Source organism: Ochlerotatus camptorhynchus, unplaced genomic scaffold (assembly GCF_037179485.1).
Source record: "Ochlerotatus camptorhynchus isolate MF236.1 unplaced genomic scaffold, CSIRO-AGI_Acam_v1.1 ptg000130l, whole genome shotgun sequence".
NCBI lineage: Eukaryota > Metazoa > Arthropoda > Insecta > Diptera > Culicidae > Ochlerotatus > Ochlerotatus camptorhynchus.
The window spans coordinates 3,890,446-3,903,215 of record NW_027040620.1 but is presented as its reverse complement, the minus strand read 5'-3'; the positions used below and the strand labels follow the sequence as shown (position 1 = coordinate 3,903,215).

Here is a 12,770-nt window from a genome sequence, read left to right as displayed (position 1 = left end):
CATGAGCATTATTTGTATAATAATTATGAGAACTATACAAAAACTATACAGTGTAGCCATGGATGAGCACGACTTTACAAATTATATACAAATAATGCCTTGTTCAGACTACAGAGTTATAATATGTTATAGCGCTATCTTGATGGTGATTCCTGTGTTGCGATTATTTGACAACCGTTAAAACATGTTATAACTGCTCAGTCTGGACAGCACTTAAAACGCTGTACAGACTGGAGAGTTATAACATGTTATAATGGTTGTCAAATAATTGCAACACAGAAACCACCATCAAGATAGCGCTATAACATGTTATAACTCTGTAGTCTGAACGTACTATAAGGCTCATGCTCATAGTTGGTCATACAAGTGTATCCGCGCCATTAGTCACTAGTGAGGTGACAAAAGTCACGTCCATTCGTCCATTTGATTTGCACCGAGAATCGCCTCACACGACTTGACTTTTGTCACCTCATTAGTTACAGAGAGTCACACGACTCGCAGAATATAGGTGATAGGCTTTTTCATGCACCATCAATGTAGAGTGCGCTAGCCGATTTTGAGAGAAAATGTCATCCAATCCATTTGTTTACATCAAAATGACGATTTTCAAAACTCAAAATAATGTACATTTTATTGCACAACTTGCAAATTTCCATCGGGAGTGGTCTTATTTTTCTATTATCTATAGATCTGAACTGATTTACAGCTGAAATAACCACATATTAAAAATCTGGAAGATCATAACCGCTGGGACAATTTTATAAATCTTACTTTTTCTCATCAAAAATATATGGAAGCACCAGCTGGATCACTGCAAACCCGATACAGAAAACAAAATATTCCACGTGGATGATGATTTAAAGCACCTGGGGGGGATAAATTAATCAGGGAAAGGGAAAGTATTTTCCTCTTCCTATGCTTCGCGGTGAAATATTCCACCCTCATCACTCTTTTGAGGGTTCCTCTATTCACCACCAGAGGCTGAAACAATCGCTTAGTTTCTGTTGGATTCACCTATTGGCAAATCAAAGTTGGCACTCGTGGAGAATAGAAGAACTATGAAAATGATGATGGTTTCAAAATTTTCCACGGGGAGGTATACGAGTGCAATCTCAAAATGCTTTTATTTTGCAAATGGAGCATTCTCTAATCTGGTTGCTGCTACAGTTGTAGAAAAGCTGAAATCTATGTCTACACCTAAAAATCTGAAAAGAAATTATTTTTTCTATATTATATGTCTATTAAGTAGTCCTTAAGTTTTCTACTAAAGTAGCATTAACCAGATTTAAATAAAATGCTCCATTTGCAAAATAAAAGCATTTAAAGATTGCACTCGTATACCTCACCGTGTAAAATTTTGAAACCGTCATCACTCTCATAGTTCTTCTATTCTCCACGAGTGCCAACTTTGATTTGCCAATTGCTAGTAGCTTGTTCTTCTCTTCTGATGGTCTTACGCACGGCTTACATATCCAGGCTAGCTCACTCATTAGAGAGTAAACATCAACCGAAGTAGGCCGAAGTTCTGTCATCAGAATCGTTAAAGTAAATAGTGCAGAAGAGAACATTTGGTTCACAGCTCTCGGACTTTAGACGTACCAGACGGGATTTGAATTCATCCGGGTTTTGGCACATGGTGGCGGAACTAAGCAGCTCTAAGAAATTTAATTTGATGTCCCTGGTTGTAGAGCATCCTTATAGCTTCGTGTTTTGGCAGCAATTCCCTTTCCCTCTCATTTTCCCTGACATCGACATTAGTGGTGCCGGTGGTGTAGAGGTAAGCGTGATTACCTCTCACCCCAGCAGGCCTGGGTTCAATCCCAGTCGGTGCCGCCGAGATGTTTTGAGGCATAACATCTCTGATCATGCCGTTTGTTCCCTGGTTCATGAGTTTATGAGTCGATATGTAGAGCCCAGGTGTGGGAGCTGTAACCCTGGCGTCGATAGCATTGGTGCTCAGCACGGAAAAAAAAATCCAACACCAGGTTGAGCATTGTAGCCGGTCCTTTTGTGGGGGGGGGGGGGGGTTCTTGCGGTATCCGAAGAGATCCTACGAGGTGAAAAAAGGGGTGGGAAGCCTTCAACTGCAATTTGCTAAGGCTCAGACAATCATCACCACGGACGCCACATTAGATGGCAAGAGGCAACAATCCGATCTTTGATAATGCGCGTAACTTTGATAGTTGAATATAATGATTAAATTTACTCTCTGGATTTTTTCTGAATTTCAAATACTGTTTCCATTATTACCTTTGATATCGTATGGAGTTTCGCCAGATTGAAAAGGAATTCAAACAATCACTTATTTAAAGTATTTCTGATACAGCCATCACAAATTGACTGTTGTCTTCTTATTGCCCATGGCATTTATGACTATATACTCATTCAAAGATTCATATTTCTTGAACTTAATTGTTTGAGATTCACGCATGCTTTTCTACATTCATCGAGAATTATCAAAGTAACCCCAATACAAAAAAAGTGATGTTCGGTCACAAGACAAAACAAAATAGTGCACATGCAATAATTTTTAATAAACATATTGCTAACGAATAGACTCTAGGATCTTCATTACATGTTAAAAAATGTTTTTAACATGAATTATTGGGCTGGGGATCAAGTGTGTCCACTCTCCCCTACTGAGTAGATGTGGGTGATTTTGGCGGTTACTTACTGTGTATAATACGTATTTGACATGAGTTTTGAATTCAATTCAGGTTCTGGCTACTGCATTCGTGACATTCGGAGTATTCCCGTGTGTGGCCAGTAACAATTCTGTAAGACATTAATAAGTCATTCTGGAATCAGTCCACTGGTTTCGATGATGCAACCATAACTTATTCGTTCCGAGAGAACTATGGTCTGGTGCCAGATTCACTTCCCTGCGAACACCTCGGAAATACTTGCTGAATATTAATTTCGTGGCTCGGTTTGACGGTATGATTTGATATGTCTTGTGATGGGTTTAGGTTCAAGACAACTTCGATTAAATTTTTGGATTTGGCCAATGTGGTCCTGTATCCACCATATAGCCGTCAATCTGGCCACTTCCCTTGAGTCACCCGGAATGTGTTGTCACAAAAGACACTTTTTTTGTTTGTTCAGTTTGGTGGAATATGCGCTATATTTATAGAAAACAATCTTTATATGATCTGCATGCCGCGAATACACTTGGATGAGCATTATTTGTATAATAATTATGAACACTATATAACAACTATACAAAAACTATACAAGTGTGACCATGGATGTGCTCATAAATTATTATACAAATAATGGTCATGTTCATAGTTTGTCATACAAGTGTATCAGCGGCAGTAGAATGGTACACAAGAGTGATCCCAACTAACCACCAAGCCCGTTAATAGCCCGATAAGGGCCCTTTTTGCAACAGATGGCTGATATACGACTTTCAGTTTTTATATTAGCTTTATATTAGCATTATGTTGCACTTTTTTCATTACCGGGCTTGATGGTTACTTGGGATATGTTCAATTAAAGCCATCCCAAGAAACTAGAGAAGTATCAAGTGCATTAAATAAAACATACATAGACTTATTTTGTCCATGCTTCCAGATCAATCATGTTGTCATTTATCAACACATCATCGGAATATCCTTTTTCTCACGCTACAACGGTAATTCGACGCTCACTAAGAGTTTAAGAGACTTAAATGTTTATAAAACGCACACAAATTGCAACCACATTGTCGTCGCAGAACAGTTCTGCGTGCTCAAAGTCGAAACGTTTCATGTCGTCTTGTGAAAACAAGTAAAACGTTCTTGACCACAGTTGAATAGTAAAAAAACAACCATTATTGACATTCGATATGGACTCACTCATCGTCACTCACACAAGTATGAAGCGTGAAATTAGTCATATGTATAACTGTTAACGACAGAAAATTAATGAGTCCCAAAAACAAAACCAACACTGTGTTAGGTACACGAGTTAAAACCATTCTAGCTAAAAGAAAAGAAATCTATTGCTCTACTACCTTAATCTTTCACTCTTGGCACGATTTTTCACGGTGGCTCACCCATTCAAGTAAACTGTCACACTTAGCTATCCTTAACATTGAGGAAATATTTTTCACAAACACACTCATCACCCATTTAGATCACAAACACGTACATACCTTTTCTTAGACCTTTCACATCTTAACGAACGAAGCAGATCACAAACATTTTAATAGGTAAACTAAACAATTGCATGAGCTAGGAACAAGCAACAAATAACCGCATGATTTTTTTAGTCAAAAGAAAGAAACGATGATGGATGAGAGTCGTCAAACACTAAGAACAAAATTGAAATAAAAGGTTAACTTCAAACGGAAACAAAAAAAATAGAACTATTCAAATATTTTATTTTTTGAAAGCAAACAAATGAAAAGAGTACTATAACAATGAAAAAGGGAAGAAAATACGTTTATATACATAGGTATAGAGAAACAAAAAAAAACAGAAAAGTGTAAAAAGATATAACAGATATCGACTTAGGCGAAAACATTCCAAACATAATTCAAAACAGTAAACAACAACTAAAACAACAGCAGCAACAACAACAAAAAAGACAACAAGAGAATATAGAAGAAAAAATCGATCGTTTTACTTTTAAGGTAGACGAGATTTCTTTTAAGAGCATTTTTGTACAATTTTACTCGAGTACGCGAGGCCGATTTTGAGAAACTTAAACCATTTAATACTGGGTAGAGAGCCGAAAAGAGTTTAAGACCGGTACAGCAAATTGAAGCCACAGATGACACACTCAAAACAGAAAGCTGGTCCGTTAGTTTTTATTACTGTTATTAACGCTATCATCGCACGTCCGTCGGGTGGTGCTCATCCGGCTGTGATCCACCCTACGGGTCCTGGAAGCAACGTTGCTTTGAAAGGACAAGTAGGTAATGGGAAGCCACAGGAAGGCCAATCTGCAGTCGAGACAGTGATGATGATTGATGATGCAAAAAAAACGAAAACGACTGGGTACTAGGTATTATACACACACACATGTAGGCATAGACATACGAAGGATCTTCTACCACCTACCTATAGCCATCATGCACGAAGCATGAGGTTCTACTACTGCCTGGCTCAAATTCATCATCTAGCTGCTCGAAGAACCACTTCCGGCCGTCGTGCGATGCCACGTGTAGGAAGAAGATAAAGATGAAAACAAAAGAACGAAAAACTTATTTCCCAGCTGAAATTGGGCGACAGTTGTGCGAGAGCAACAACGCAGTAAAAAATGTATGCGAGCGGAAAAATGATAAGTGATTTTATTGTAAATGAGAAAATGGAGGAAAAAATGAGTCTAAGAAAAAAGAGGAAAATAAATGAATCTGTAAAGTAAAACTATATGATTGTTTCTGTCTGTCCTCCCCTTCAGAAGACTAGTGCTTGACTGGAGTCAAAGATGCATCATTTTTCATTCGATGCTGGTATCGGTTTTTGTCTTCAAGGCTAATGTGGCGTGTGGAGGAAGTTATTGTGAAATAAATCTGAGTGGATTAGTTTACTGACAGTGAGTCTTCGCTGGTACTCATGTTTAGTCTCAACAAGAGTTTACTTTTTATGGTATATTTGTTGTGTTCTTCCAATATTGATCCACGATAATTGTAATCGACAATACCGTGATTATTTACAGTACTTGTTTACAATTTGAAAAGTACTCCATTAGAATTCTTGTTGACTTCAAATAAGAGATCGAAAATCTTGATCAGCTAGAAGATAAGCGACGCATCAAGTGGACACTACACGATTGCTTTTATTGACAATTGACAATATGATAATTCTATATTGACGTCAATTACTTGATATTGACAATATTATAATTCACATCATAAATATTATTGTCAATAATTCCCCTTCGCGTCAATATATTGATACGTTTGGGGTTGGCAAATATACTTTTGAACATAAAAACCAATAAGTCATATAAAAAATTAAAAACCCTCCTTAAAATGTTTTAATTTCGTTACAAATTTTGCAAATAAAAAAACTGCCCATGTTCGTCGTTAACAGCATTGTCACGGATAATTTACATGGTTTTTCTTGACAATAACTGTTAGCTCAAATGAGTGGCCAAATCAGAATTTTGAATATCGCCATGTTTGCCGAGATTTTGCAGCACTGGTCAAGAGAGCTTTTAAATTACATTCACATCATCGAATGGTTTCAATAAGATATTTAATGTTTTCCAAACTATTCTTTCATGAAGTGAAAAATCTCGTGGAGTAATAACAACAATCAATACGAAACTAACGATTTTATAATGGCTCACTACTTGACTAGCCTATTGGTCCCAAGCAAATTGATTAACGTATCCCATTCTAGTATAAATTCCAGTACTACACTATATTTGTTTTGATTTGCTATGAAAGTTTGACAGATAAAATGAGGGGTTAGTGGATTTTCCTATGTTTCGAGGCGTGAATCGATTAGCTTGGGACCGAAGATAACACCAGAGATGTGCCAAAAAGTCGAGCTCGTTTCTTCGTGACATTCTGGTCTTAGAGTTACCTTGATGGTAATAACATGCTCATTATATAATAGTATAAATGCTCTCAACAAGCCGGTGCCGGTGGTGTGGTGGTAAGCGTGACTACTTTCTCACCCCAATGGGTCTGGTCATGTCTTCCTTAGGAAAGGAAGTAAATCGGTTGGTCCCGGCCCATATGTGTTTAAATGGGTGCGATATCCTACGCAGGTGTGGAAGCTTCCTTTCTGTACATTCGATGTCCGTCGGTGATTGGCACTAGATTGCGGAACATAGACCGATGTTAATTAAAGGAAAAAATGCTCTCAACGTTGACATTTATAAGTCAAAGGCAAATTTTGACAAAAAAAAGTATGGAGAAACCTGTGTACTTCGGACTCACTCAATGTGATTGTCACTTGGGAGCCAGTGTGAACTGTCAAACGGGAGCTGAACACTCAGAAGCAACAACAAAATCCATGTTTCGTCAAGTGAGTGTAGAGTTACCGTGGACCCCCTTTAATTCGAACGACATTTCGTGCATATTAATGGCATTGATTTTTTATTATCAACTTCTAGTAACCCTACGAACATTAGAAAAACGAATTTATGGTAGCCTTATTAGCTGTTTTGTTTTGATTCTGCTTTCCGTTTTGCATCGTTCCATTTCGCTTTTCTCTATTCCATGTGCTAAATGACGTTTGACCATTTTTTTTTAGTTTTCACGGCGTGCAGATTAGCGTAAAGTCCTACAGTTAAAGCACAAACGAAGTGACAGACGACTAAATCAATTGAAATAAAAAAGAAATCAATTGAAATAATGTGGTTCACTGTAGTAGAATTTTTAGAAGCTTGTGCCATCAGCCACCAGATGGGCTAGTATTTTTGTTTTGATTGAACAAAGTTGATTTTGTGTGCAATTATTGTGTTGAGAAGATATCTTACGTGAATCTGTCGTAAAACCTTCGATGAGGACAACGATAATTTCAGGAATGCAAAAAAAAAACTCTTAAGTAGTCAATGAAACACCAATGGATTCGAATGTTAGATTATTGCAATTTCAACGTAGTGAGTGAAAAACTATCTTTTTAAGTTATTAAAACGGTATTTAATGTGTATAGAATCACTATATTTACATTTTTCTCTAGTAATAACATCGTTGGCGATCTGGACTTACAAAATTTTGTAAAAATTTCATAAGAAATTACCTACTGCTTAAAATTTAGTCACAATCAACTGATTTTGCAATGGAAACCTGCTTGAATGAGATCTATTCGTATAATCGAAAGCATGAAGTCTCTGTGTCTATTTCAAATAATTCGAAGCAGTGGTGATAAATAAACTCTAAATGAATGACCATTCTTATGTCGGTTTCGTTTTAGCGTGCACTACACCGGTATACTGATACACACGTACAGTAGGGTGCTTCATTCTGAAAAAAGTGATGAATTTCTGATGGGCCACCCTCCAGTTCGATTCATAGCCCCAAAATATGAACCTGTGCAAAAATTGGTAAAGATTGATGAAGGTTTAGAGGTCGCGCCAATGATTTGAAATTTGTATGGGAATTACTATGGAAGAATTTAAAAAATCGCTTATATCGCTATAACTTTGCTTCTACTTGTCCAAATGTCGAAAAAATTTAGTATGTTATTGCTATGGCAATAAACAAAAAGCCTACAGTTGCTACGCTCAGTTTTGCAGCGTATCAAGAATTATAAAAATGTGAAAAAATGGCAAAATAGGGTAAATTGACAGATGAATATGTACAAGGCAACAACGCCAATTTCATCGCAACAACAACAGGCTTGTTGATCATTGTCATGACAACCATATATTTTTTTTTTTCAACGTTTGGACAACTACTACCAAAGTTAGAGCAATGTAAACGAAAATCAATAATTTCCCATACTAATTCACCAAAATCTCCATACAAAATCCAAATCATTGGCGCGACCTCTAAACCTTCATCAATCTTTACCATTTTTTGCACAGGTTCATATTTTGGGGCTATGAATCGAACTGGAGGGTGGCCTATCAAAAATTCATCACTTTTTTCAAAATGAAACACCCTAACGTACAGTCATCATTCGCTGGCTGGGGCACAATCTCATCCCATCTACCGAATGGCATTCGACAATTAGGACGGTTTTGAAATTGTTAAACTCACGTTTATCACCCGAAAACAGCTCACTAGATCATTTTAAGTACCAACAATGAAATGTCAAGGCTAGTTTGATACAATTTTCTGAAGGATAATTACTTTTTAGTTGGGACGTCACCCAATTACCAAACTCCCAACTAAAAAGCACCCGAGCAACGAGCGAATGATAACTGTAAACATCGAATGTAGGTTTGCTTAAAAACAAATGATACTGAGCTGTCGATGACTTCTTGGCTTGTTTGACGTCACTACACGAAAACGACATTGAAGTGCGTTGATGATGATGACATTGAAGCCAATGTCAAACTTTAACAAAAAAAAAAACATCTGTTCACATTTTTTTGAACTAACCTTCCTGATACAATACATTATTCATAGTGCAATAAAGTGATTATGTTGCTTCTGATGGAAATAATAATTTACAGATTCATCAACATCTACAACTAAAACTGGAGTGTTCTAGATTTAAAGCATGTCAACCTTCCTTGACAACACGTTAACTATTCTGTGCGTTTTCATTTTTGATGTTTTAAATAAGAACTCATTAATTCTAAATAGGAATCATTCAACGACACTTCAACAGAAGTATCAAGTTATACAAAAAAACACTGTGGCATCAGATTCATGGTGAATGTTCGGATTTACAGATGTGTGACAACAATGTCCTCTTCCAGTTCATCCTTTTCGTCATCATCCTCGATTTCTTTGCGCTCTGCCTCGGTCTGTTGCTGCTTGGGTGTTTCGTCCAGCTTCTTGAGGCGACGTTCCTGTTATTAAGAGAAGGTGGGTATCATGAGATGCTGCGATATGTGGTTGCTAATGATAGGATTTTAATGAGAAATATGCATTATTTTATTCCGTCACCAAACTGTACTTTTTGTAATATATAATCAAAGTTTTTGTTATAAATAATCAAATATGCTCTCGGTAAAAAAAAATATTAAAAGTTTGTTCGTCCTGCTGTTGTTTTCAAAACGTCCGGATTTTATTGAAATTTTTACAAAAAAAACTTTAAAAAAAACAATAATAGGTTTTTTTTAGTTATGTGATTCTTCAGGCTTATCTTGGATATATTTTTTAGTAAAAACCGATTTTTTTTTCAGTTATTTTTTTTTCATAAAGCCTAATTAGTTCTCTACAACTCTTTCTTAGCCAATTTTTGTCGACAACCCACTACATTTTGTTAATAATGTGTATGTGAAAACATATAGGCATTTTTCAAAAATTAGTCTTGAGCCATAATTGTCTTCTCCACCTGTATGTCACCTGAGCTCAGTGACCGACCGTTTTGACGTGGAATCGGTTATAAATCAATAAAGCCTTAATTTTCAGTTCACACGCCCTGGTAGTATTGTACTGAAAGCTTTTAAAGTTATAAAACTTGCTACTTACCTTGGCTATCTGCCGGATTTCCACAATGGCATACCCTACCATGCCAAGAGAAAGAATCGCTAAAAGAACGTAGAGCTTCATTCGAGCGCACAGCTGTGTGGAGTAAGCGTAGGCAATAACGAAACCAGCAGATTCCCATAAACGATAGTTGGAGAAGGCGGCTTCCTTGTTTCGTCGGAAGAGGGCTCCATAAATACCTTGAAATAAAATGTCGGTTATATATATTTATAACAAATGAATAAGCGTAATTTAATACCATTGATTTGGGTTTGCCACACAGCATCTCCAACTCCCCACAGGCCAGAAATGGCGTAGAATACAATTGCATGATCCGGATGAGGCTTCCAAAAGAGGCAGTAGAGGATAACTCCACCGTGAACGAGGGCGCCTATAAAGTAGTGTGTTAATTTGTTACCAGCGTGCATGTAAATTTAGAAAGTTACCCATCATAATAATTGGAATACGACCAATATATTTCATAATCGATCCGAAGATGATTGAACAAATGGCGTTGACCACACCGAAGCAAATCATTACATAACCGATTTGATGAATTCCAAGAGCACATGACACATAGGCCTGGGTGAATTCAGCTCCAATGAAGGCTTGCTCCATGCCGATGAACACCGTAATCAGAATCAGCAGCTGCTGGTTAATTTTCTTAAGCTGCTTGAACGTAGCCGACAGTAGTTGTACACCAGAAACTTCAATTGCGGAGATTGAACCACGTCGCCTCTCACCATACCTTGGGTCGAGAAAGGACATGTTAAAATTTATCTCATTTTTTGACACATTCTGCGAAACCTACCGAGAAAGAGGATCCATAAACAAGGCAATAATAATGACGGCTGCAACGATGCAAGACAGATAGATAGCGGAGATTTCGTAGATTTCATGGTCTGGAGGTCGCTGCAAGTTGGCATTATCGTCGGTTTCAACAACGCAAAAGTTGGCCCCACACTTGGCCAATGCATGATCATTTAAATTCGTATCATTACCACTATGCACTGGAGTACCTCCATGAGCTCCACTGGAAAGAACTAGAAAAAATAAACAGTGACTTTGATTGAAACTGCTGCCTTGTTTGGTATGAGCAATTAACTAACCCAAGCTAGAGATTAAATTTCCCCACAGCTCCGCAGTTTGCCAGGCCAGGAAGAAGAATCCGAAGAACCGCACAATGATAGCTTCCACTGATTGTTCTGTCAGCTTGGCATAAACCTGTCCAAGCTGGGTCAGATATGTGGCTTTACTGGCCCACATAGGCGCAGCACCTAGACCGACCAGTATACCAGCGGGGACAAGCGTGTAGAATGTGGGATAAAACTGAGCGGCAATATACGGAGCATAGCATAGCATGCTCACACAGAGAGTCCATTTGACAGTTAGCTTCCTAATCACCAACGTGGGTAGGAAAATGCAGGATACCACGAGCGCAGCATAGATCGCGCTAAGCGACACTGTTCCCAGCCCATCCTTTGCGTTGATCGACGATTGAAGGTTTGCCGTTCCCTGTTTAAGTAGAACGTAACATGGTGAAACTCACAACACAACGAAAAAAAAATATGGCTTACTTGAAACGCCGTAAATTGCACCATGAAAGCGATCGACACTGTGGTGATATTTTTCAAAATACGCCATTTTTCACTCGTATTTACGGTGACTTTATCTCGCAAGGAAACGGTGTCGTTCTGGAAAATAAAAACAAAATCAAAAATATTTATTGTAAAATAACAATTCATGATTAAAGACAGTGCAACAAACCTTGTCTGGATCGAATCCTCCATGCATTTTGGAGCGGGTATTTTATTACATCTGCAAAATAAATTGAAATTTTTATTAAATTTATGTCTGTTAAATAGGGTTCTTAACATTTGTAAAGTATAAACACAGCACTGTAAATTGGTATAACTAAAATAAAACAGGCTATACCCAGAAAGGGAAGAATGGTCTATTAAGCACAACCCGCCCTTAGTCTTTCCTAATCTAGCGCAGTTTAGCACCAAACGGAATGTTATTATTACTGATGGCTTCCAAATTTATTTGCCTTTCCGTATGTACCGTAAGATTTGATAAAGAGAAACCAATCGTTGAAATATTGGCAAAAGTCTAACACTGTTGCTTGATTTTAAACTCGGCCTAACGCATTGAAACGCCAATGAATTCACTTCGGCCTATCGGATGAAGATAAAAATTGATTCGGTCGGAGCGTTTCTTTTGGTTTTGGGAATAATGGGTGCAAACCTTCATATCACGCGTTCTAATTGACTTCGTTCCGTAGCTTATTAACTAAAGTATCGTACCAAACGCATAACTGACTTGTTAACTCTGAAATCAAGAATTTATTTGAAGTTTTCTGCTCCATAGGCCCAAAATGGGCGATTAGGCTGAAGTAGTTCTCTACCCTATTGAAATACTAAACACTTGTATGAAAAGTCGATTGCTGTTAATGGCTGGCAGCCATACAGCAATACCATCTTCTTCTTATTATTCGCATTTCAAGCTTACTGCTTAGCGCATATTAGCTTATTGCGTACTCTCAACTTAGTGTTCTTAATGTTGGTAATGTTCGATGCCAATACCAATGCATGAATTTGTATATCGTGTGGCTATGCCCAGGGAAGTTGAGAAAATTTCCAACCCGAAAGATTCCCTCGACCGGACCATGCTGGAGGTGATTGCATGTTTCTCCCGGTTAGGTAAAGGCATTTTTTGGGTTGGAAAATTTTTCGACTTC

General features: G+C 37.7%; 1 protein-coding gene across 1 annotated transcript in view; it reads right to left on the bottom strand.

The window, feature by feature from the left end:
* Positions 1 to 7,584: 7,584 nt before the first annotated feature.
* LOC135700242 (UNC93-like protein) overlaps positions 7,585 to 12,770 on the bottom strand; it is a 31,300-nt gene continuing 26,114 nt past the window's right edge. Inside the window, exons 2-9 of the mRNA XM_065220686.1 lie at positions 11,798 to 11,848; positions 11,608 to 11,724; positions 11,140 to 11,545; positions 10,842 to 11,073; positions 10,477 to 10,778; positions 10,290 to 10,421; positions 10,034 to 10,230; positions 7,585 to 9,408 (exon numbers count right to left, since the gene is read on the bottom strand). Coding sequence (XP_065076758.1) covers positions 9,283 to 9,408; positions 10,034 to 10,230; positions 10,290 to 10,421; positions 10,477 to 10,778; positions 10,842 to 11,073; positions 11,140 to 11,545; positions 11,608 to 11,724; positions 11,798 to 11,824 — 1,539 coding nt within the window. The 5' untranslated portion in view covers positions 11,825 to 11,848 and the 3' untranslated portion in view covers positions 7,585 to 9,282. The remainder of the gene's footprint in view (positions 9,409 to 10,033; positions 10,231 to 10,289; positions 10,422 to 10,476; positions 10,779 to 10,841; positions 11,074 to 11,139; positions 11,546 to 11,607; positions 11,725 to 11,797; positions 11,849 to 12,770) is intronic.